This window comes from Strongylocentrotus purpuratus, unplaced genomic scaffold (genome assembly GCF_000002235.5).
Source record: "Strongylocentrotus purpuratus isolate Spur 01 unplaced genomic scaffold, Spur_5.0 spur5_scaffold_18, whole genome shotgun sequence".
In the NCBI taxonomy this organism is placed as follows: domain Eukaryota; kingdom Metazoa; phylum Echinodermata; class Echinoidea; order Camarodonta; family Strongylocentrotidae; genus Strongylocentrotus; species Strongylocentrotus purpuratus.
The window spans coordinates 13,149,047-13,169,270 of record NW_022145603.1 but is presented as its reverse complement, the minus strand read 5'-3'; the positions used below and the strand labels follow the sequence as shown (position 1 = coordinate 13,169,270).

The window sequence follows — 20,224 nt, the reverse complement described above, 5'->3', positions numbered from 1 at the left end:
TATATAGACATACCAGGTCGAAGGACATAGGGGTGTCTAAATGTCTTCTTCCTTTTGCTTTTGTCTAAGAAAATCGTCACTTCTTTCATTCTCCCTTTTGTGGATCGTTGTTTATCTCCCATTGCTTCTTCTATTGTGTGGCGTGACCCGCAAAGTTGTTTCTTTTCACAGCCGAGAGTTGCCGAAGGAAGAAAACGACGGTGAAAAATGGTGAAGGAATTCGTGCGCTCCAGCGGGCCTTTTGTTGGGCGTGGGGGCTGATGTTTTGTCCGGGACGGGCGTGTATATGACATGTACGTAATAACATGAGTAAAAGTTGGGCGGGTGAGTTACTCCTGTATAGCTTTTCCAGCTCCATTCATTCTTTCGTTTCTTCAAGGATTTAAACACGGCCCCACCATAAAAGCGAGCTTGTATCTAGAAACAACGCGCTTTTTCCACGCATACATTTTAATGTTCCGTGAGCGTAATGGTCGCACCGACCAATCATTAATGGTGCTCCGTTCTGAACCTTATTACGAAGCTCCGATGAGAACTCACCGATGGAATTCTTTCAAGAGATATAAAACAGAATAACCGACGTTCTTATTTACCTCAAGTTGTATCCTTCGAGCTTCTGCTGAGAGGTAAGCAACTGGGCTTGGCCTATTTTCCATCGCTATTGTTAAAAGGCCTCCACTTTGAAGGGTCGTGATAAGAAGTTTATCTTGTTTATTCGAACCTACTGTTCTCTATGCAGTATAGCCCGAGGGGTGTGTTATTAACGTCATTCATTGGATCCCTTTAATTGATTGAATCTTGTTTTGCTACATATGCGACCGAAACTATATATATATATATATATACTCAGGACAATAGTAGCGAATGCCATATATCTATATGGTTTTGAAGATATCAAAATGGACTGAAATACAATTAAAATGTATGTATTATAACGTAATTGTGATTTTGTTTGTCGCTATCTAATTTATATTACTGTTACGGAATATTGATAAGGAAAGGATTGTTAAAAGCGATTGGAATACAAAATTGTGAACTTATGTTGAATTACGTAATCGCGCAGGTTTCGTGGTTAGCATTCAGAACACTTTTATCATTCATTTTCTTCTTACTTTTTAAATATTTATTATTTTTTCCCCTCTTTGTCTTCTTTCCTCGTGTAACTATCATGGTAATTATTCATATTCCTTTTACCTTCTTTTTAATTCCGTATGTTTTCCTCTATCATCTATACTTACTATATTTATTTGTTTCTTTTGGCTCAGTGGTAGGCCCCGGGTTCGAAACCAGGTCGATGCGCTAGTGTTCTTTGGTAAGGCATTAATCAATACCAAGTCCCTCGGAGAGGACTCTGTCTCCTGGTTTCTTACTTACGAACATACACATGTTATCTTAGTAGTCAGGTAAAACAATCAAACAAACAAGCTGACTACCTTTTCTGTCTTCCCTTATTTGTTGTCCTTTACCATCAATTTAATAGTCATTTCCTTTATCCTTAAGTTATCCTTACTTTGAATTTCTCTGTTTGGGGGTTGTTTGATTGTTGGTTTTTTTTTTCTCTCTCTCTCTCTCTCTCTCTCCTATATCCTTCCTCTCCTATATCCTTCCTCTCTCTTTCTCTCTATCCTCCTCTCTCTCTTTCTCTATCCTCCCCCTCTCGCTCTCTCTCTCTCTCCCTATCCTCTCTCTCTCTCTCTCTCTCTTTCCCCTATCCTTCCCCTCTCTCTCTCTCTCTCTCTCTCTCCTATCCTTTCTCTCCCCTATATCCTTCCCCTCTCTCTCTCTCTCTCTCTCCCTCTCCTACCATTCCTCTCCCATATATCCTTCTCCCCCCTCTCTCTCTCTCTCTCTCTCTCTCTCTATCCCTCCCTCTCTCTCTCTCTCTCTCTCTCTCTCTCTCTCTCTCTCTCTCCCTATCCTCCTCTCTCTCTCTCTCTCTCTCTCTTTCCCCTATCCTTCCCCATCAATCTTTGGGTGTATTAAACCCTTTGGAACGCAATTCGTCTTGTGGACTTTCGGTCTACAATGGTCCAAAATCAAAACTTTCCCCTCCACAACAGAAATATTCCCAGTTCGAATGGTGACATCGTGTATGACACATTATACAGGAATTTCACCAAAATCCCTTTTTACAGAAATGCTTTAATACTGACTGTCAAATTGTTACCTCCAAAGTAAATTACTTAAAAAAACAGACCGAAGGTTAACATCCAGCTTGAGTTGGAAAATCGACGATGAACAGATCCAAATATTTATAAAGCGAGATATTTCTCTCAAAGAAGAACGTCTCTTTTTCATGTTTTTATCAATTATAATCACCTGGGCCTAATCGAAACTTTTCAATACCTCTTCGAACATTTCCCTAAAGATTTCAAAGATTCATTTTGACGCTCTTAAACCAAATCACCATTAAATGTTTTTTGTCATAGCCGTCCCTGATAAAGGATTAGTCGGCCGCTATTGTAAAAAATAGTTAGCCGGGGAGAACTAAAAATCGATATCTATTGAGATCGGTTCTTAATCGTTGAGCTTACCGTCTGCGAATCTTCTTTGAAACTCCTAAGCGCATTTCGGGCGTTCCTGTATTCGCATAACACATTAAATTTTGATGGTGTACTTTTTTTATGAGTCAAAACTCTCTCTTAAAAACGGATTTCCTTATTTTCGTTTTTTTATAATTATTATCAAGGTCCAGATAAAATAGAACCTCATATAGCCTGTTGAGGGCATTAACTATAGTTATGTAAAAAGGAGGCGCGATGGCTCAGTGGTAGAGCAGTCGCTTTGGGATCGGGAGATCCCGGGTTCGAAACCAAGTCGATGCGCTAGTATAGTGCCTTTTGATAAGGCATTAATTCCAACTACCGAGTCCCTCGAAGAGTACTTAATGCCGTCGGTCCCCTGGTTACTTACTTACAATCCTACAATTTTTTTCTTAGCAGTCGGGTAAAAAAATAAAATAAAACGCTATAAAATGAGTAAGTCCCTTTTGCTCTTAACATACAAGATTATGAGACGAGATTAAAGGTAAAGACCAGTATTGGAAACGCCCCAATTTCAAAAAATGAAATGGAAGCTCTCATTACCAATCATGTGAAAGAATATGTTTTGACTAATACATGATGATAAAAAATTTGCCGGGAAACCGCCTACTAATTTTATATATTTGGTAAATTTGTTTCTCTCATGGTCTGTGAGAGATATAGGGTAGTCCCATATACATCTTTCTGTGTATAGTGCTTGTAACTTTACGAAGAATGGGCCAAATTTCTTATCATTTTGAAGACTCCAGAACCTTGCAGATGCTAGATGCAAGATGATCAACCTTTTCTGATCGATTCCACAACGTTTCTTTCACAATGCAATCGCATGACCATAACTGGTCTTTACCTTGAAGAGACGAGATGGTTTAGGTACGGTTTAAATCACAGTTACATAAACCAAACCCTGTTCTTGATTGTTCATTGTTTTATATTGGCTAGTCAATAACCAAGATAATAGGAATGCACGGAATTGCTGAAGAACAGCCATTGGCTGAAGCAAGTGATTCGTGTTGAAATAAAATAAAATGAATGAAATGAATGAATGAATCCTGAAGTATACTTTAATCAATCTATAATTCAGAAATCATTTCAATTGTGACATGATTTAGAGTTATATTGTTTGTGTGGCTTCCGAAGGGACTTAGGAATCATTCTCTTTAAAGGCATCGTTTAGCAATGTTAAATATGAGATGCATGACCCTACGTGTTATCAGTGTCTGTGATATAGTGTATATTGAAGCCCTAAAAAAGTTGCGCTCCAAAATGATCATGAAGTGCCTCAAAAAAGTAAAAATCTTTGAGTTTTACCATACTCATTTTCCCCAGTAGACTGTAGTGTTATCAAAACTGTTCGGAAAACGCAAAATGAAATTTCGATTTCAATCATAAGTATCTTGATAATCAGACAGGCGATCGGCTTGTAAAAGTCATAGGGTTCCTGACTGACCTAAAGGTTTATAATTATCATTGCAGCATGAGCTAAATCCTGGATTTTGTTTCAGAATCTGAGACAAAGTAACCCGATCCCTTTAAAAAGAAATACGGAAGTAAAGGATAATTAAATGGGTAATGGCAACAATAATTCGAACTAAGTCTATTCCGTACCGCGGTACGAATAACCCACTGACAGATATTGATTATCATCAGATGGGAATCAATTTCGAAAGTATTCCATATCAATTGGCACATTTTAAAAAATTATTTAAAACATGATTGTATTAATGTATTCTAAAATATAGGCCTAAACTCGCCCTCAAAAATAAATTTGTTGTGTAGTTCATGATTTTCTCATAATTAATTTTATTTAAACAAAAACAAGATGTTATTTTTCGTAGCGGTTCTACATAATATGTTTGTTTTTGGGGGGTATGATGAGGGGGGGGGGGGGGGGCTTAATCTCATCCTAAAGAATTCACCAAACTCTAAGGCCCGAATTCACAAAGGAGGTTTGTCGACAAACCTTGGTTTTCGTGCGTCATACGCGTTTCGACGCGTTTTTTCAAACCAAAAAAAAAACGCGTAAAAACGCGTCATATGACGCACGAAAACCAAGGTTTGTCGACAAACCTCCTTTGTGAATTCGGGCCTAATTGTTCGTAGAAACGATAGGAAGTAGGATCTTCGAAACGTCCTTCCCCCTCCAAATAAAAAGAAATGCAACACAGGGCACAAATAGGGTAACATGATGCACTAAACGAGAATGTCTATGAAATACAAAGACTTTCACTCATGAAAGACCACCAAAGGAACTCAAAAGGCAATTAGAATTGCTATCAATGCTATTTGAACCAAATAAAAGAAAATATGTGCATTGAAGAAGAAGGAAAAAACACGTTAATTTTTATAAGTATTACGTAAGGGAAAACATGAGCATAATTGATTGGATTTTAAATTGATGCTCCTTCTTCTTCTTCTTCTTCTTCTCCTTCTTCTTCTTCTCCTTCTTCTTCTTGTTCTTCTTCTTTTTTTCTTTTTCTTCTTCTTCTTCTTTTTCTCTTTCTTTTTCTTCTTCTTTTTCTTCTTCTTTTTCTCCTTCTTTTTCTCCTTCTTTTTCTTCTTCTTTTTCTTCTTCTTTTTCTCCTTCTTTTTCTCCTTTTCTTCTTCTTTTTCTCCTTCTTTTTCTCCTTCTTTTTCTCCTTCTTTTTCTCCTTCTTTTTCTCCTTCTTTTTCTCCTTCTTTTTCTTCTTCTTTTTCTCCTTCTTTTTCTCCTTCTTTTTCTCCTTCTTTTTCTTCTTCTTTTTCTCCTTCTTTTTCTTCTTCTTTTTCTTCTTCTTTTCTTCTTCTTTTGCTTCTTCTTTTTCTCCTTCTTTTTCTCCTTCTTTTTCTTCTTCTTTTTCTCCTTCTTTTTCTCCTTCTTTTTCTCCTTCTTTTTCTCCTTCTTTTTCTACTTCTTTTTCTCCTTCTTTTTCTCCTTCTTTTTCTCCTTCTTTTTCTACTTCTTCATACTCTACTTCTCCATACCCTTTCGTTACAATTTTCGCTCTTCATCTCTTCGTTATATTCATTCTAAGTTCGATTGTTTTCTACTCTTTGTGTTATCTCTGAGTTACCTATATCAAATCCCCGATATTACTTATATTTTGATAGAAAAACGAATAACACCGTAATTTCTTCTTCCGTTAAAATATCAACTGTTAATATTTTATACACTATTATCAGTTTACCGCTGATATGTAGTTATGAGCGGTAAACTGATGATAGTGTAGTTTTGGGGTAGTAGTAGTAGTAGTAAAAATAGTAGTAGTTGTTGAGTTAGATGTAATAGTAAATTAGTAGTAGTAATAGTATAGTGATAGTTGTTGATGTGGTAGTAGTAGTAGTAGTAGTAGTAGTAGTATTAGTAGTAGAAGTAGTATAGTAGTAATAGTAGTATAGTAGTAATAGAGGTATTTATTTTCCGTTCCACCGAGGAAGGATAAAAAATGTCAAATATACACACACAAAAAATAATGAAAGGGCTAGAGACATGTAATCCATTTTCAGCATTGCCAGCCACGACGCGGCTAGTCTATCCTGGGGTCCATAAAAGACAAGCAAATAAAATCTCGATTGTTCGTGTTTTTGTTTGCAATCATGTTCGTGTTTTTGTTTGCAATCAATCTTTTCACCTCTCTTTTTTTTCTTCAAGAACAGTTTCTGAGATCGTTATACGATGGGTGATCACGCACCAACGGAGGTGAAGCGATCATCGAGGGCTTCGACCAGGAGTTCTTCTGCCGAGTATCTAGATGCTGAAGAGAGTCAACTCATCTGGTGCTCCCATATCTTCAATGGTATCCTCTTTGTAAGTCATTATTATTAAGCATGTAGTACGAGGCGGGGCCACCCCCTCCGAACAATGGACGGGGGCTACCCCCTTCCCCCTCAATGACCAATATCAGGGCAACCATCACTTCATTTTCGGACGAGGATTAACAAAAAAAGAAGATTTATATCTTTTCAATTATTTTATACACATGAAACATCATTTTCTCTTAGTGATGGTTGCCTGAAAATTTGAATTTAAAGATTCTCGGGAGGGGAGGGAGGGGGCAGCCTGCACCTTTTGTTACTGTCCATGAAAAAAAAAATCTTTGGAAAATATCAAAATACAAATTGACCAATCCTCTACTAATGCACATAATGCTAATTATACAATCACTATGAACATGATTGTTAGATTTCGATGTTAATTGGATTGGCAGCCTAAGGCAAAACATTTTGGAGGAAGAAAAAAAATCATTTTATTCCCCAACCATATTTCCTTTCCCAACCATATTTTCTTTACAGTGTGCAGGGCTCGGTGCTATATGTGTATGTTTGTGGGTATGGATCGAGCTTTCAAACTACGAGTCACGTGATGGCATCATCGCTCTGATTGGTCCACTCTATTACGTAGCTAACTTCACTCCACTTGCCGAGGGTGGCGCCATTTTCTTCATCATAGCCGTAGGCGCCATAGGACTCTGTTTCAAGTCACGCCGTACACTCGTTTGGGTAAGTATAAATGACAGGAGAATGAACACTGACGTATTTTGGGTGTTACTTGTCACTATGAACATGATGGACAAAGAAAGAGGACAAAATATACAGTTCCTCAGGTAGAAAAAGGAAAATCCCTTCACTGCTATTATGTAAAAATGTGTAGAACAGGTGTCACATGCATATTCACCTGTTCTACACATTTTACATAATAGCAGGGATGTTCCTTTGTCTACCTGAGGAACTGTATAATTTTGTCCTCTCTCTTTGTCCGTCATATTCATAGTGTAAGTTTTGATTTTTCTTGTTTGTTTTTAAGGCAGAGAAGATAAATTAATTTCTAGAAATGTGAATATGAATGAAGGCTTGGAAATGGTAACTTTTCAAAATGATAGTCATGACGATTTTTTTTCCTCCTGTAGATAGTCCTAACAGAGATCATTCCAAGTACCTTTTTGCCATACAATTTACATCAGCTTAAAGCCAATATCAAAAACACCGTTTACCAAGTCTCCAATTTTAAAGTAGTATCGACTGTTCATTTTAAATACATGATGGTCATCAATATGATATATACGTATATGCATGGTTTGTCAATTTGAAGAGAAAATTAGCTTATTAAAATAGCTCGTTCGATTATTTTTTTTCTTCAACTCGATGAGTAAAAGATAATTGCATATCATCACAACTTTGATACGGATTTCGTATAGCGTTTATTTTTTGTGATGGCATCCCCTCATCCCCACCCATCCTCCTTTTTGAGCGAGCATAACAATATGTATAGGCTCGTTGTCGATATACTGACCTGAAGTATTACCTTTAATTTTAAACTGAAATACCTCTCTTTATAATCTGTTTATAATACCGATAACTTGTTAATGCTGGTCTGTTTTTTTGTTTCTTTGCAGTATTTCGGAATGCTGTTTCTCTTATGTACCCTGTCACTGGTCATTGCAATAATATCTTTTACTTTATATTTTGAGGTAAGGATGCTGAAACTGTTCAATTTACAAAAATGCATGAATGTAAAAATTACAGTAGTATTGATTGAAATAACATTGAAATAAACACGCATGTTATTATAAAACACATATATTGAGGAAATCACGCTTAAAATGTATATTAAAGTGAAACCTGTAAAAAAAAACTGAAGGGGGGCAACAGTCTTTATGTACAGGTTTCTATAATACAAGTTTAAACGAGAAACACAGTTCAATGGAAACGATAATAGATGTATTCATAGACAGTTGGTCTTACTGTACATGCGGTCAAAAACAGGTTTGACTGTATAAATCTCGTTGAATTGTAAAAGCAGGTTTATAAGAGCATAATTATATCGTATTGTTTAAACGAAAATATATAAACTATTATAATCTTTTTTTCAAGTGAAAGAATGTAACAGAAAAATATATATATACAGGTTTGTATACCAAATATGCAGTTATTGAGAGAAACTATAATGAAAGTTTCTCCATTGCAAGAAGGATTAAATTGCAAAAGCGGATTAATTTAGGTCTCTTTCATGTGACCAAACTGTTAAGAAGTTTTCTAGAAGACGGTTATTTGATCAATTAATGTAATTACAATAAACGTTGATTATTAAAGTGATTTCTTTATTGATATTGATATATATAAAACATTTGCTCTGCAATAACGACCAACTTGGAATTCTGCTATAGAAAATCATTGTCAGATGGTCGAAGCCATCTTCTTTACAGAGAATTTTGCGCATGTTCTTTTATTTTGTGCTTGCCTAACAAAGCAAAATGCGCCATAATAATGTCCGACCCCAACAAAGGTTGCCCAAACGCTGTGTTTGGACGGTGTTGGTCACATATACCGTTTGAATGAAATTGTTTACTTCCAATACATCAATTTGTTGTGCAAAACTAGATGGTCTGATATACGACCATATATGAAGTTTTCCAATTTGTAATTTGACAAGATCGGTGTTCCATAGGCATAACCACTTGCCTGTATTGAAAAACGGAACAGATTAATAACGTCAAACTTGATTCTTGTCTCTTACAAACGCGACGTCGTCTGGTTTCTTGTTATTTAAATGAACTACATGCAGATATTTTTGTCTAACTGAAGCAATTTTTTTCTCTTCCGTCGCAGTTGAGTGATACCCTCCAAACGTCGATGTCAGATAAAATCGAATCTCAATATGACACGTCAGGCATGGAAGATATTACGCAATACATTGATGTTATACAGAGAGAGGTAAGTCCGCCCATGGGCGTTCTTTGATGATATTTTTATGGGGGGGGGCAGGACTTAAGTTTCGTCTGTTTGGAACCAGGAGGGCGTTAACTTATATACTTTAATACAGACTTAAATCTCTTCTGGCTCTGTATATACAAACATTATTTATATTACTGACAAGGTTCAAGTCAAGTTTGTAATCAAAAGAGATTTTCGTTTTAACATGAATTTCTGTCAAGGCTCAGACGCTCCAAGGATAGACAGGGCGGGAGGGGGGGGGGGTAGCAAAATTGTAAATTGTGAGAATGGCTACCCCGTCAGTACATTATCTGTGGTCATTTTTCATAATTAAGGAATAACAATGTTTAACAATTCAGCTGGTTTGTTTGTTTATTCATATATTTTTAAAATTTATTATTATTTTTTAAAAAGTTTTTTAAAAAATTTATTTTTATTCAACTGCCGGTGTTGCTTTGAAATAAATGAAATATATAGTGAAATGTTTTTTTTTATCGATTTCCATGGGAATAAAAGGAATACTCAGAGGGGGGGGGGAATAGTGTCAGTGTATGTCAATCTTTCACTTTTCCTTATATTTGCTTATTTGCTTGTTTTTGTTTTATATTTTTAAATATTTTATTTTAGTTCCATTGTTGTGGGTCAAAAGGATACGATGACTGGCTATCATCGACATGGATACAAACAAACTCGGGTCAGGGTCAGATCCCATTAGCATGCTGCGTTGAAACTAATGTGACATCGTCATCAACGACGTCATCGTCATCATCAACGTCATCATCGTCGCCGTCGTCTATGATTATCAATGAAACTGCATGTACAAACAGAAGTGGCGATGTAAACCTGTTTCCAAATATGTACATGTACCCAAGGGTAAGGAATTATTTTGTATTTAAACATATATATATATAGAGAGAGAGAGAGAGAGAGATGAAGAAGAGAGAGAGAGAGAGAAAGAAAGAGGGAGAGGAAGACAGAGAGAGAGAGATGATGGAGAGAGAGAGAGAGAGAAAGAAAGAGGGAGAGGAAGACAGACAGAGAGAGAGAGATATCACACTTTTTTATTCCAATTTTGTAATTTTATTTCCAAATTTCCAAAAATATTTAAATTACTTTTCTGTTTAATTTTTTTTTTATATTTTTTTATATGTATCACTTTGTTTATGATCATTAAATTCTAGCCTTTTAAGTGGATTGGTATACAAATAATGGCGTAGTGTGGGAGGTATGGACCAAGTTGAATAGGATTTGGGGAGGGGGTCTTATCAGTTCTCACAGTTTTTTACCCCAAACTCTCTATCTCTCTCGCTGTCCTTTCCCCAGACAAATCTTAATGGACACGTACTTTTTTTAATCCATTTTCATCGCGCAGATAGAAGATGGCACAAGTACAAACGACCCCCAAACCAAAATCCATTGTCCTTTATTAAATATGGAGAAGTCCCACTTTGTGCATTTTAGAATAATCACTGCCAAGTGATAGTGGTGCTTCAATAATTCGTCTTGAAAAGAATATTACCAGCTGTGTAACATATTGTACCGTCGTGCATAAATGAATGATTATTGAAGTTTATAAATTGTTTGACATTCTCTCTCTTTAATATGTTTTTTATTTTTATTTTGACAGGGATGTCATACGTTAATCGAAGCTCCTGTCGCATTACCAATCCTGATATTGGGCGGTATAAGTGCAGCTCTTTTCCTTATTCAAGTAAGTATTATCTTTCATTCTTTAAACAAAGTTAATGGAAAGATAATCTTCCCATTCAATATTCTGATTACTGATATCAGGCCTAAAAAAAAGATGTTGTATTGCTCTTTGCGACCGACCCAATATTTTTGAAATCGACGGTCGGCTTTAAAAAAAAGAATATATATATATTTTTTTAACCGTTTTTCAGAAAAAAAAATGTATTAAGGGATAGTTGAGTTCTGTTGCAGAGGGCGCTACACAAAATAATTTTTATGTGAGATAATGAAAAACTGAGTGTCAAATTTAAAAGAACATAATATTTAAATGACAAAATCATCTTTGTTTGATCATAATCGGTTCAGAGACGGCTGAAATATAACAATTTCTAATACTTGTGTATCACCACAAATATTAGCTATTTTGAAAAATTTGAAAAAACCGTTGGAAAAAACGAAATAACACCTTTATACGTTGTTTTTCAGCCAAATTGAATGCCGATGTTGTTTATTTTTTTTGTTGCATTTTCTTGTTGCTTATATTACGCACAACCAGCCGGCCCATGTATTGTTATTTTTTAATTAATAATTAATTAACGGTCACCGTGTTTTTTCTTTTAGAGGCGCTGAATTGGTATGCTCGTATTGGCTAAATTTCACACATTTTGGGGTCTAAAATTACCTTCATAGCAATTTTAGGTTCTAAAAGGGCACTAGAAAATAAGAATAAGAGCAATAACCATGCATTTTGAAGGCATTTGCGGTCTAAAAACAGAACACAACTATCCCTTTAAGCATTCAACTGAGAAATATATGCTCAAAAAGGGAGTTTAAAAAAAAAAGTATTACGAAGAAAAAAAACAATTTTCCGACCGACTGACCCATGTTTTGGCACCCAAAGGGCAATACAACATCGTTTTGTAAGGCCTCATTATAAGGAGTACACGATAGTGACGACTTTCAGAAAATCAACCTAAAGCAATTTCAATAGCCGAGTGTGTCACCAATTGAAATTTGGGAAATTACAATAATGCATTACTTAATCCGAACATGGTTTATATTTTGATCATCCTAAATAAAATATCCTTCTTTTATTTGTATCTATTCCCCCCCCCCCCCACCCCCCCCCCCTTCAGCTCATAAGCCTTCTCGCCGTGATCAACCTCTTAAAGAAGATGGGGCCGAGATCGCCGGCCCAGATGAAGTTCAGCGAAACGGACACAGCACGTGCGACGCTGGACAAACTGGACTACTGGCTGGACAGGGAGACCGAGGAGATCAAACGACAGAGCGCGAAGAGGAAGAAAAGGGAGGCGAAGAGGAGTCCGAAATCCTGAGTCGCCAAGACATTAATAAACAATCGAACAGTACTACGACGAACTATTTAAAAGATAAAAGGGCGTTGGATGCTGAACGGGGCGTTGTGGCGTGCGCCTGTAATCCAGCTAATAATGGAACTTACAAACTGATTCAGCCGAGTGAGCCGACGACGCAGGTTCGAAACTGAGTCACGTCTTTAGGATGGTAACGTTGAAGGTCGGTCTCCAGACGTAAATAATCATATCTGATGATACACGTCTGTGAAAATTACACACCCACACATTGCTAAACAGTAATCATTTGTAATGCGTCATCGATATGCATACCAGAAAATTATGCATGCAAAGGGGTTGTTGTTTCGGACTAATTCAACCCGGTGGCCGATTGTGGCGCTCAAGGCAATAGCAGTTACATATGATTTGCTGAGATTCATCCATTCGGGTATCCATTCGCTACACATGGGTTGAGAGCAACAGGTGTAGATAAAGTGAATTCGAAACAGTGAGTAGCAAGTTGATGATCATGATGATGTGTGAGATATAAAGCGCCATTAGCGTCAGAACTTCGCGCAACCGGCACATACTGGCGCTAAAGAAAACATGAACGATATTAAACTGTAATCATTATAATGAATATTATTATAATCATTATTATTATCATTTTTATTAAAATTGTTATAATTTTTATTATTGTTATTGGTATCACCATCGTCATCATCATCATTCTCATCCTCATCATTATTCTCATCCTCATCCGTTGTTGATAAAGGACCGTTAAGCTTTTCAAAGAAAATGCAAACAATAAATTTGAAATATACAGGCGGTGCTATAGACATGTTTCTGACAAACGAACTAATGTGAACAAGTAAAACGGACGATAATTGTGGATTTGTATACATGTCGCTCATGTATGATAAATACTTGTCCATTACATCAATGATAATAATATTATAACCGTGCTTCATAATTATGTATACCCCCGGCCCCAATTACTTATTATCTACTTTTGCAACATGTTTACCCGAGAAAATTTGAGAGTTCAATGTTCTTTTAGGCCCCTGGCCCCCCCCCCCACTCAGTGTTATTTAGGGTACGCATATGCGTGTTCCAACCGACCCCCCCCCCCCCCCGGGCGCGGATCCAGGATTTCTTAGGGGAGGGGGCCCAACTTTTTTTTTTTTTGCTCCCGCAAATTTGAAAATCGCGCCGGCCGAAAAGTCGCTCAGTGGGGGGGGGGGGGGGGGGGGGGGTGGGGTACAGAGCACAATTTTTTTTTTTTTTTTTTTTTTTAATCCCGAAAATTTGAAAAACGCGCCGGCCAAAAATTCGCTCAGTGGGGGGGGGGGGGGGGGGGGGGGGGGGGGGGGGGGGGGGGGGGGGGGGGGGGGGGTAGTGAGCACATTTTTTTTTTTTTATCCTCAAAAAAATTTCAATTTGCACCCCCCCCCCCCTTGAGCGCCAGAGGGGGGGGGGGGGCCTAACCCCCAAAAAAGGTAAAAATCACGTGATTTTACATGATTTTTTTCTCAAGGGGGGGGGAAGGGCCCCCCGGGCCCCCCTGGATCCGCCACTGCCCCCCCCCTTTTCAGCAAAAGTCCGATGTGTAAAGTCAATACGGCTCGACCTTTTCTTTTGTATACGAGCCTTTTTCAGCACCCCCCCCCCCCCCTTTTCAGCAAAAGTCCGGTGTGTAAAGTCAATACGGGTCGACCTTTTTCTTTTGTTACGAAAAGGACATTTTGGCAACACGCATGGGGTCCGTCCGTTCTCGGAGTGGGGGGGGGGGGGGCGGGTTTAGGCCGCACATCAATTTTTCACCTAACCGAGTTGAAATCGATTCATAAGTATTTTACTTCGCGGCGAAATGCCCAAAATACCAAAAGACGAAACTATTTTGTCGGACAAATGGGTAATTATTTGTGAAAATTCGACCTAGACACTCGCAATGTATATGCACTCAAGAATTGTATATAGTGATGTTATATGTTATATTTATACTCAATATTATCATTTTCAATTATCACTGTAAAGATGATTGCATGCTCCTTTTTGTAATGTGTATTGTGATTGGAATATTACGATGTACTCGTTTCATCATTAAAGTTTACAATGATGATTACAAGCAATGTAGTTCAAGATGAAAGTTTTGTTTTGTTTGTTCTTTGAAGTTTTCTTCGCGCGTAACACGAGCTAGCGAGGAATTCTGTCGGTAAATTTGGGTTAATATAATAATTAATTATCAAATAAAAAGTAATGTCTCTTTGCGCTTCCAAAGAGCTTTGGAAACTATTACCCTTTAGCTTATTGCTCCGGCAGCCGTTATCAGCACACAGTGCATTTCATTCAATTCAATTCATTTCATTTATTCACTCAATATATAAAAACAGACACATAATATTGTGTATGAAAGCAAGTGACAAATATAAAAAGATGGACATAGTACAACCAGTAGTTGAAAGTACAAATAACAAAAATTGAGTGGGGATCAGTTTAAAGATTTATTTAAAGATTCTGAATTCGACTCCATTGTAATATAAAAATTGCATTGAGTATTGTTGCATGTACAACAACAAGAGGGAGAGAGTACATAAACAGCTGGGTTATAGAGAGGGAGAGAGAGAGAGAGAGACAGAGAGAGACAGAGAGAGACAGAGAGAGACAGAGAGAGAGAGAGGGAGAGGAAGGAAAATTGAGGGAGAGAAAGGCAAGATGAGAAGTAGGGTTAATACATAGGATAAAATTAGACCTAAGCAGAATAATAATTTAAAAAAAACATACAAACCAGGGATATTACAATTAACGCAGACATAAATCTCATCTAATAATCTATCTAATCTAATAATAATAATAATTTCAAGGAATAATCCTACCAGGTACCCATTTACCTCACCTTGGTTGAGTGTGACAAAATCTGTAGATTAATGTCTGCGGCAGGACTCTTGTGTTGGGTAGCCCCTTCAGAAATCTGGCTAATGCTACCGCATGGAGATATCAAATTTATAATATACATGTAATGGACCTACTCTAGTTTTCTTTTTTTTAATTTAAAAAAAGGTTAAATGTACATGTTTTGGCCAGGGGAGGGGGCCCCCGTCCCCACCCATGATAAACATATTTGTTATATTTACATAGAATGACATTGTGCATCTTTTTTTAAATCCAAGATTTATTATAATTATATGAGGGTCTTGTATCTGTGGAGGTCTGTAACTATACTGCTTATTTATTTATTTTTGAATTATAAACACAGGCAAACAACGATGATAGATAAGTGTCAGTGAGAAAGTGAGGGAGTGAGCAGGAATATAACAAAATTAAAAGAATTAATAGAAATAAAAAATAATGTATTGGGAATTTGTCCTTTATTTTTGTTTTTCCATATTCAAGTTTTAAAAGTACTCTATGCCTTACTATGCCTTACAACTGTCCAATTTTACGGTTACTGTCAATCATTATATTTGACCCGAATCAACACATACATGATTTAACAATATATCTTTCATATTTTCTCTGAAACCAAGCAACACAAATCCATTACATATTAAGAAACTGAAACATTTTAAAACTGTTTCCCACCTCAATCCATATCCTGGACACTTCAGTACATATATGACGATGGGTTTCTACATCCTTTCTACAAAAGAAACATAAATTTGACTGTATTAATCCAAAATTATTCAGTTTATTATTACCTCATTGTAGAGGTGTTGTGGTCGAGTGGATACGTCGCCGGACTGTCGATCACACGGTCCGCGGTTCGAGTCCCGCCGCCGCACTAATGTTCTTTGGCAAGACATTGATCTACATTTGCCACACTCCACCCAGGTGAAGTAAATGGGTACCTGGTAGGAATTTATTCCTTGAAATGCTAGAGCGCCGTATGGCAGCCGTGCTAAAGCCAGGGTAATAATCGGGAGCGCCAGGAGGGTCAAATCTGACTGACATGAGCGCTATACAAGAACCCACTATTATTATTAAAATACGATGTTCCGTAAAAGTTTGTACTGAAATTCCCTTAACTTTCCATTTAGATTGGAATATCTGGAGATTGAGAAACATGTTTTAATTGTCATCTTATCTAGATTTAAAGCTATCACCTCTGGATTTTTAAAGGCAAACGAATCTTGTATTGTAGCAATAAAATGTTATAGAGCATTTTGGAAGACACAGACTCAAAAGAATACACTGCTAAAGTAATGTTGGAAAGATCAATAGTGTCATTCAGAGTATCATCTCTCCCTCTTTAAAAGCTCTTAATCTTCCAGGCAGTTGGCACTTTGGGTATAGATCATGAAGAAAAAACAAATCGTCTACATTAAGACCTTTCCTTATGAAATAGTCCCCTGATCTAATTTAATCAAATGTGTAACTTGAAAAATGTTTACATGAAATAATTTTGCATTAAAGGAATTATCCTACCTTCAAAAAATGTATTGTTAAATATAATTTGATTTTCATTATGTGTTTCTTTGACAATATATTCCTTCTCTTTTAAATAATTTCAGATATTCAAAAAGTCCAAGTAGATATTGGGTGCCTTGATATTGATGGTTTTGGAATTATAATTGCAAACAAATATTAATCTTCCTCCTACCACTCTGAATATATATTCGAAAAATTCTTACCATTTCATGTCATTATTGCCACAAACAAGTTTCTTTAATACCCACGACACGCTGTGCATAAAGCATGATCTTTAAATTCGACATTTTCAATCCCCCAGTATCGTAGTTCAAGTATAAAATATTCCTTTTATCTTATCATGTCCATTCCATATAAAATTAAAGCGCATCTCCTCAACTTCCTCGAAAACCGTTGATGGTACTGACATTATAGAAGACACATATAGTAATTTAGAGATTGCAAAAACTTTAACCAATTAAATCCCGTTGCTTCTACAACCCTAACAATCTTGTTATTTTGCTCAGTATTTTTTAATTATTCATTTCTTCTTTAACATTAATATCCAAAGAAAAGTATACCCCAAGCACCTTTACCAGAGAAACCATCTTACCCGGTGTAATACCAGTCAAATTTTCATTACTGTAACTAGAAGACCCAAGCTTCATGATTTGTGCTTTGTCCCTATTAATTTATAATACAGACACCTGAGAGAAGGAATCCATTATTTTTCTGAGATTTTTTTATATCGATTAAGCATATAGATTTTATATGGAATATTATCCATGTTTATATATATATATTAGAGTTTACGTGTTGGCTTGACGAGACAGAAATAATAAGTGAAGACTCATGTAATGCATTTTAGCATACATTTTATACAATATGTAAAGATATACGTATACACAATGATAATCAACACAAAGTCTATGCATGTATTTAAAGTTCAAAGTCGTACGGTCAACATATACGCATACGCATACATTGTAAAAACAAAAAAATAATAATTTCCTCATCCACTTTATCACCATTCTGAAATACGAGAATATGTTTCGCCTACTTTCGTATGCGGTCTTGATTGAAGTCTACGAATGCAACCTAATTGGCAGACGCTCTTTTTGTGACGCCAGAGGTCAAAGTCAAAGACTCATGCATATTTATATCCTGTTCGCCATAACGATGCCATGAGTCTAGCTAGCAGTGCTTCAAATTTGACGTATTTTACTCTTTAATGGTCTTTCTTAGAAAGAAATATTTTATTACCATTGAAATATATATTGTTGATATCTTTTTGTATGAGAATATTTGTCATTAATATTTGTTATCATAGAAAATATCAATTTATTTTGCATAGATTGATGGAGGTTTAATGAATTACTAACCATAACAGAATAGTATCTTTACTTTGAAATACAATCGTCGAATTTCTTATTTCAGCATACTTACCTGGCGCAGGGGTTGCATTGATCAAGAAGGATGCACCCCCAGGGCGAGGCTTGCCATTGCACTCCGGCTTGCTGAATCTTGCGATTCCCCCACACGTGGGGAACTCGGGCGTATAATTTATGGTAGCGGAGATCTGCGTTCGCGCTATCTCCTACATACGAAATGAAAAGAAAGAAATAAACCACACATACCATAATATAAAGAATTTATCGATGATGACACACACCTGGTAGAAATAAATCATATGAAATTTGAATGCATGTATATAAAGTTTGTTAAAGTTTAGTTTAAAAAAAACACACATTGTAAGGAAATATCAAAGGATTATAACCATGACATAAATATGATAAAATATGCTGAAATATGATATGAATATATATAATACAATAAAATAAAGAGAAAATATAGATAATATAGTTAACATAGTTAAATTTAGTTAAATAAGTTAGAAAAGGATAAAAAATTGAATACGGGTTCACTAAACATCAAAAACATTTATTAATACGATACAATAGCATTGTCAAGTTGTATTTAGACAAAACAAAAAATAATTCAATTATATTTTAAACCTATAGACAAGGGTAGTAAAATGAGTCAAATATTAGTACAAATATATATATATATATATATATATATATATATATATATATATATATATACAATTTAGTGTGCTTTTCCATCCAACTTTAACTTTCTGTAACAAAACATAGAATTTGTGGAGGGGGCGTCTATTGTTATTCAGCAAATTGTCTCATCATTGACGTATACAATCCAAAATAATAAAATAATCATCGTCGTACTCATCAAATAGCGAAGACTATTCAGGGATAGAATTCAAGCTGTCATCAAACCGTCGTCGACAGACACGGCTGAAGGAACGACGAAATTGGGTTTGGTGTCGATGTTACATTCTTCTTCAACTTTGAGAATGTCAAAGTGAGGTGGAACTGCAATGTAAAAGAAGGGAAAGACGAAGTGAATTTGTGTTTTAGAAGGAACCACTTGATTTTTCAGTAAAATAGAGAGACAAGCAAAAGAAATTCGAATCCCCTTTGTCATCTGAAATCTTGGAACTGTACAATTTGTACATTCTTTCTTTTGAAATAATGTCAAAAGGGGATAATTTTTTATAACTGTTCTAAACGAGTTACTTACTGATCTTATATCCGTGATAGGACGATCGTCATCAGCAGATGCTGTAAAAAAAAAAAAAAAAAAAATGAGAATAATATGGTAGTGCCAAATCTCTGTTCCGCAAATCGCTTTTTTTTTCACTCATTCGTTTTTAAATGCAATATCTCCATCCAGTTTAAACCGGCAATATATACCAGCGTTTGTTAAACACCGCCCACCCCCTCTATTCGTTGAGAATTCAGAATGTCATCTATTTTATTATGTTTTTTACCTTGAAAGCAGCAAAATAATTTTCGAAAACCTTTGGTCACTGTCTTTCTGAATCGACCAAAGAATCGATGCCTTCTCATAGACTGATTTGGCATTGTGAAGCAAGCAAGATGTATAGACATCTGAATGCGAGTGGAATTCAACAAGAATAAAGCATTAGTTACACATTTTCATGAAACGTAAACATACCGGCGCCTAACGCATTGTGATGTCACGCAAGTGCCAAGATTGCTTGGTTACAGCGCGCTGATTGGTTGAAAGTTTGCGCGATGCGCTGGTTGCATTGTGAAGTCACTGTTAGTGTTTGAAGAGTTCACGCATTCTTTGGATGCTGGAGAGCATTGTGACGTCAGCTTGGCTACTGTGCGCTGATTGAATGAAAGTTGCGAGCTGCGCTCGGTTCACTGATACGCCTCATCATTGTGATGTCACGAAACTTCGAGTTTGGTTGGTTAATGTGCGCTGATTGGATGAAAGTTTGTACGAGGCGCAGCTTTTTGTGATGTCATAAGTAAACCATTGTAAAAGCCTGTAAAAAAAAAGAGTGATACACGTATTACACATTGCCCTATATTAATGAATTCGCGGAAGCCCGGAGAAATCTCTGGTTTGTTTCCAATTTGTTAAAAATGGCGCATACAGAAACAGGGGAGGGGAGGGGGTTGGCATTGTGAACAGTTGAAAGGATGAAGAAAACGATCTAGGGACCGTTTTTCGAAACCGTTCAAAGTTTTA

General features: G+C 36.3%; 1 protein-coding gene and 1 non-coding gene across 3 annotated transcripts; both read left to right on the top strand.

The window, feature by feature from the left end:
* Nucleotides 1-379: 379 nt before the first annotated feature.
* Nucleotides 380-12,815, top strand: LOC588759 (CD151 antigen). 2 transcript variants are annotated; one of them, XM_030989232.1, is made up of 8 exons: nucleotides 380-626; nucleotides 6,177-6,327; nucleotides 6,813-7,019; nucleotides 7,913-7,987; nucleotides 9,126-9,230; nucleotides 9,858-10,103; nucleotides 10,858-10,941; nucleotides 12,056-12,815. In XM_030989232.1, the coding sequence occupies exons 2-8, from the start codon at nucleotides 6,196-6,198 to the stop codon at nucleotides 12,254-12,256; spliced, it is 1,050 nt and encodes a 349-aa protein (XP_030845092.1). In that variant the 5' UTR covers nucleotides 380-626; nucleotides 6,177-6,195; the 3' UTR covers nucleotides 12,257-12,815. The 2 variants fall into 2 exon arrangements, with proteins under 2 accessions (XP_030845092.1, XP_030845093.1); XM_030989233.1 differs by having other exon boundaries at nucleotides 6,172-6,327.
* Nucleotides 12,816-18,077: 5,262 nt separating this feature from the next.
* LOC115917784 lies at nucleotides 18,078-18,239 on the top strand. The gene has a single exon (XR_004064838.1). It is a non-coding gene; the product is annotated as a U1 spliceosomal RNA (small nuclear RNA).
* The last annotated feature ends 1,985 nt before the right edge of the window (nucleotides 18,240-20,224 follow it).

Bases quoted from the DNA above. Each gene is read 5' to 3' on its own strand.
- LOC588759 (XM_030989232.1), top strand. From the start codon at position 6,196: ATGGGTGATCACGCACCAACGGAGGTGAAGCGATCATCGAGGGCTTCG. The intron at 7,020-7,912 runs GTAAGTATAAAT...GTTTCTTTGCAG, and splicing joins CACGCCGTACACTCGTTTGG to TATTTCGGAATGCTGTTTCT. The intron at 10,942-12,055 runs GTAAGTATTATC...CCCCCCCTTCAG, and splicing joins CAGCTCTTTTCCTTATTCAA to CTCATAAGCCTTCTCGCCGT.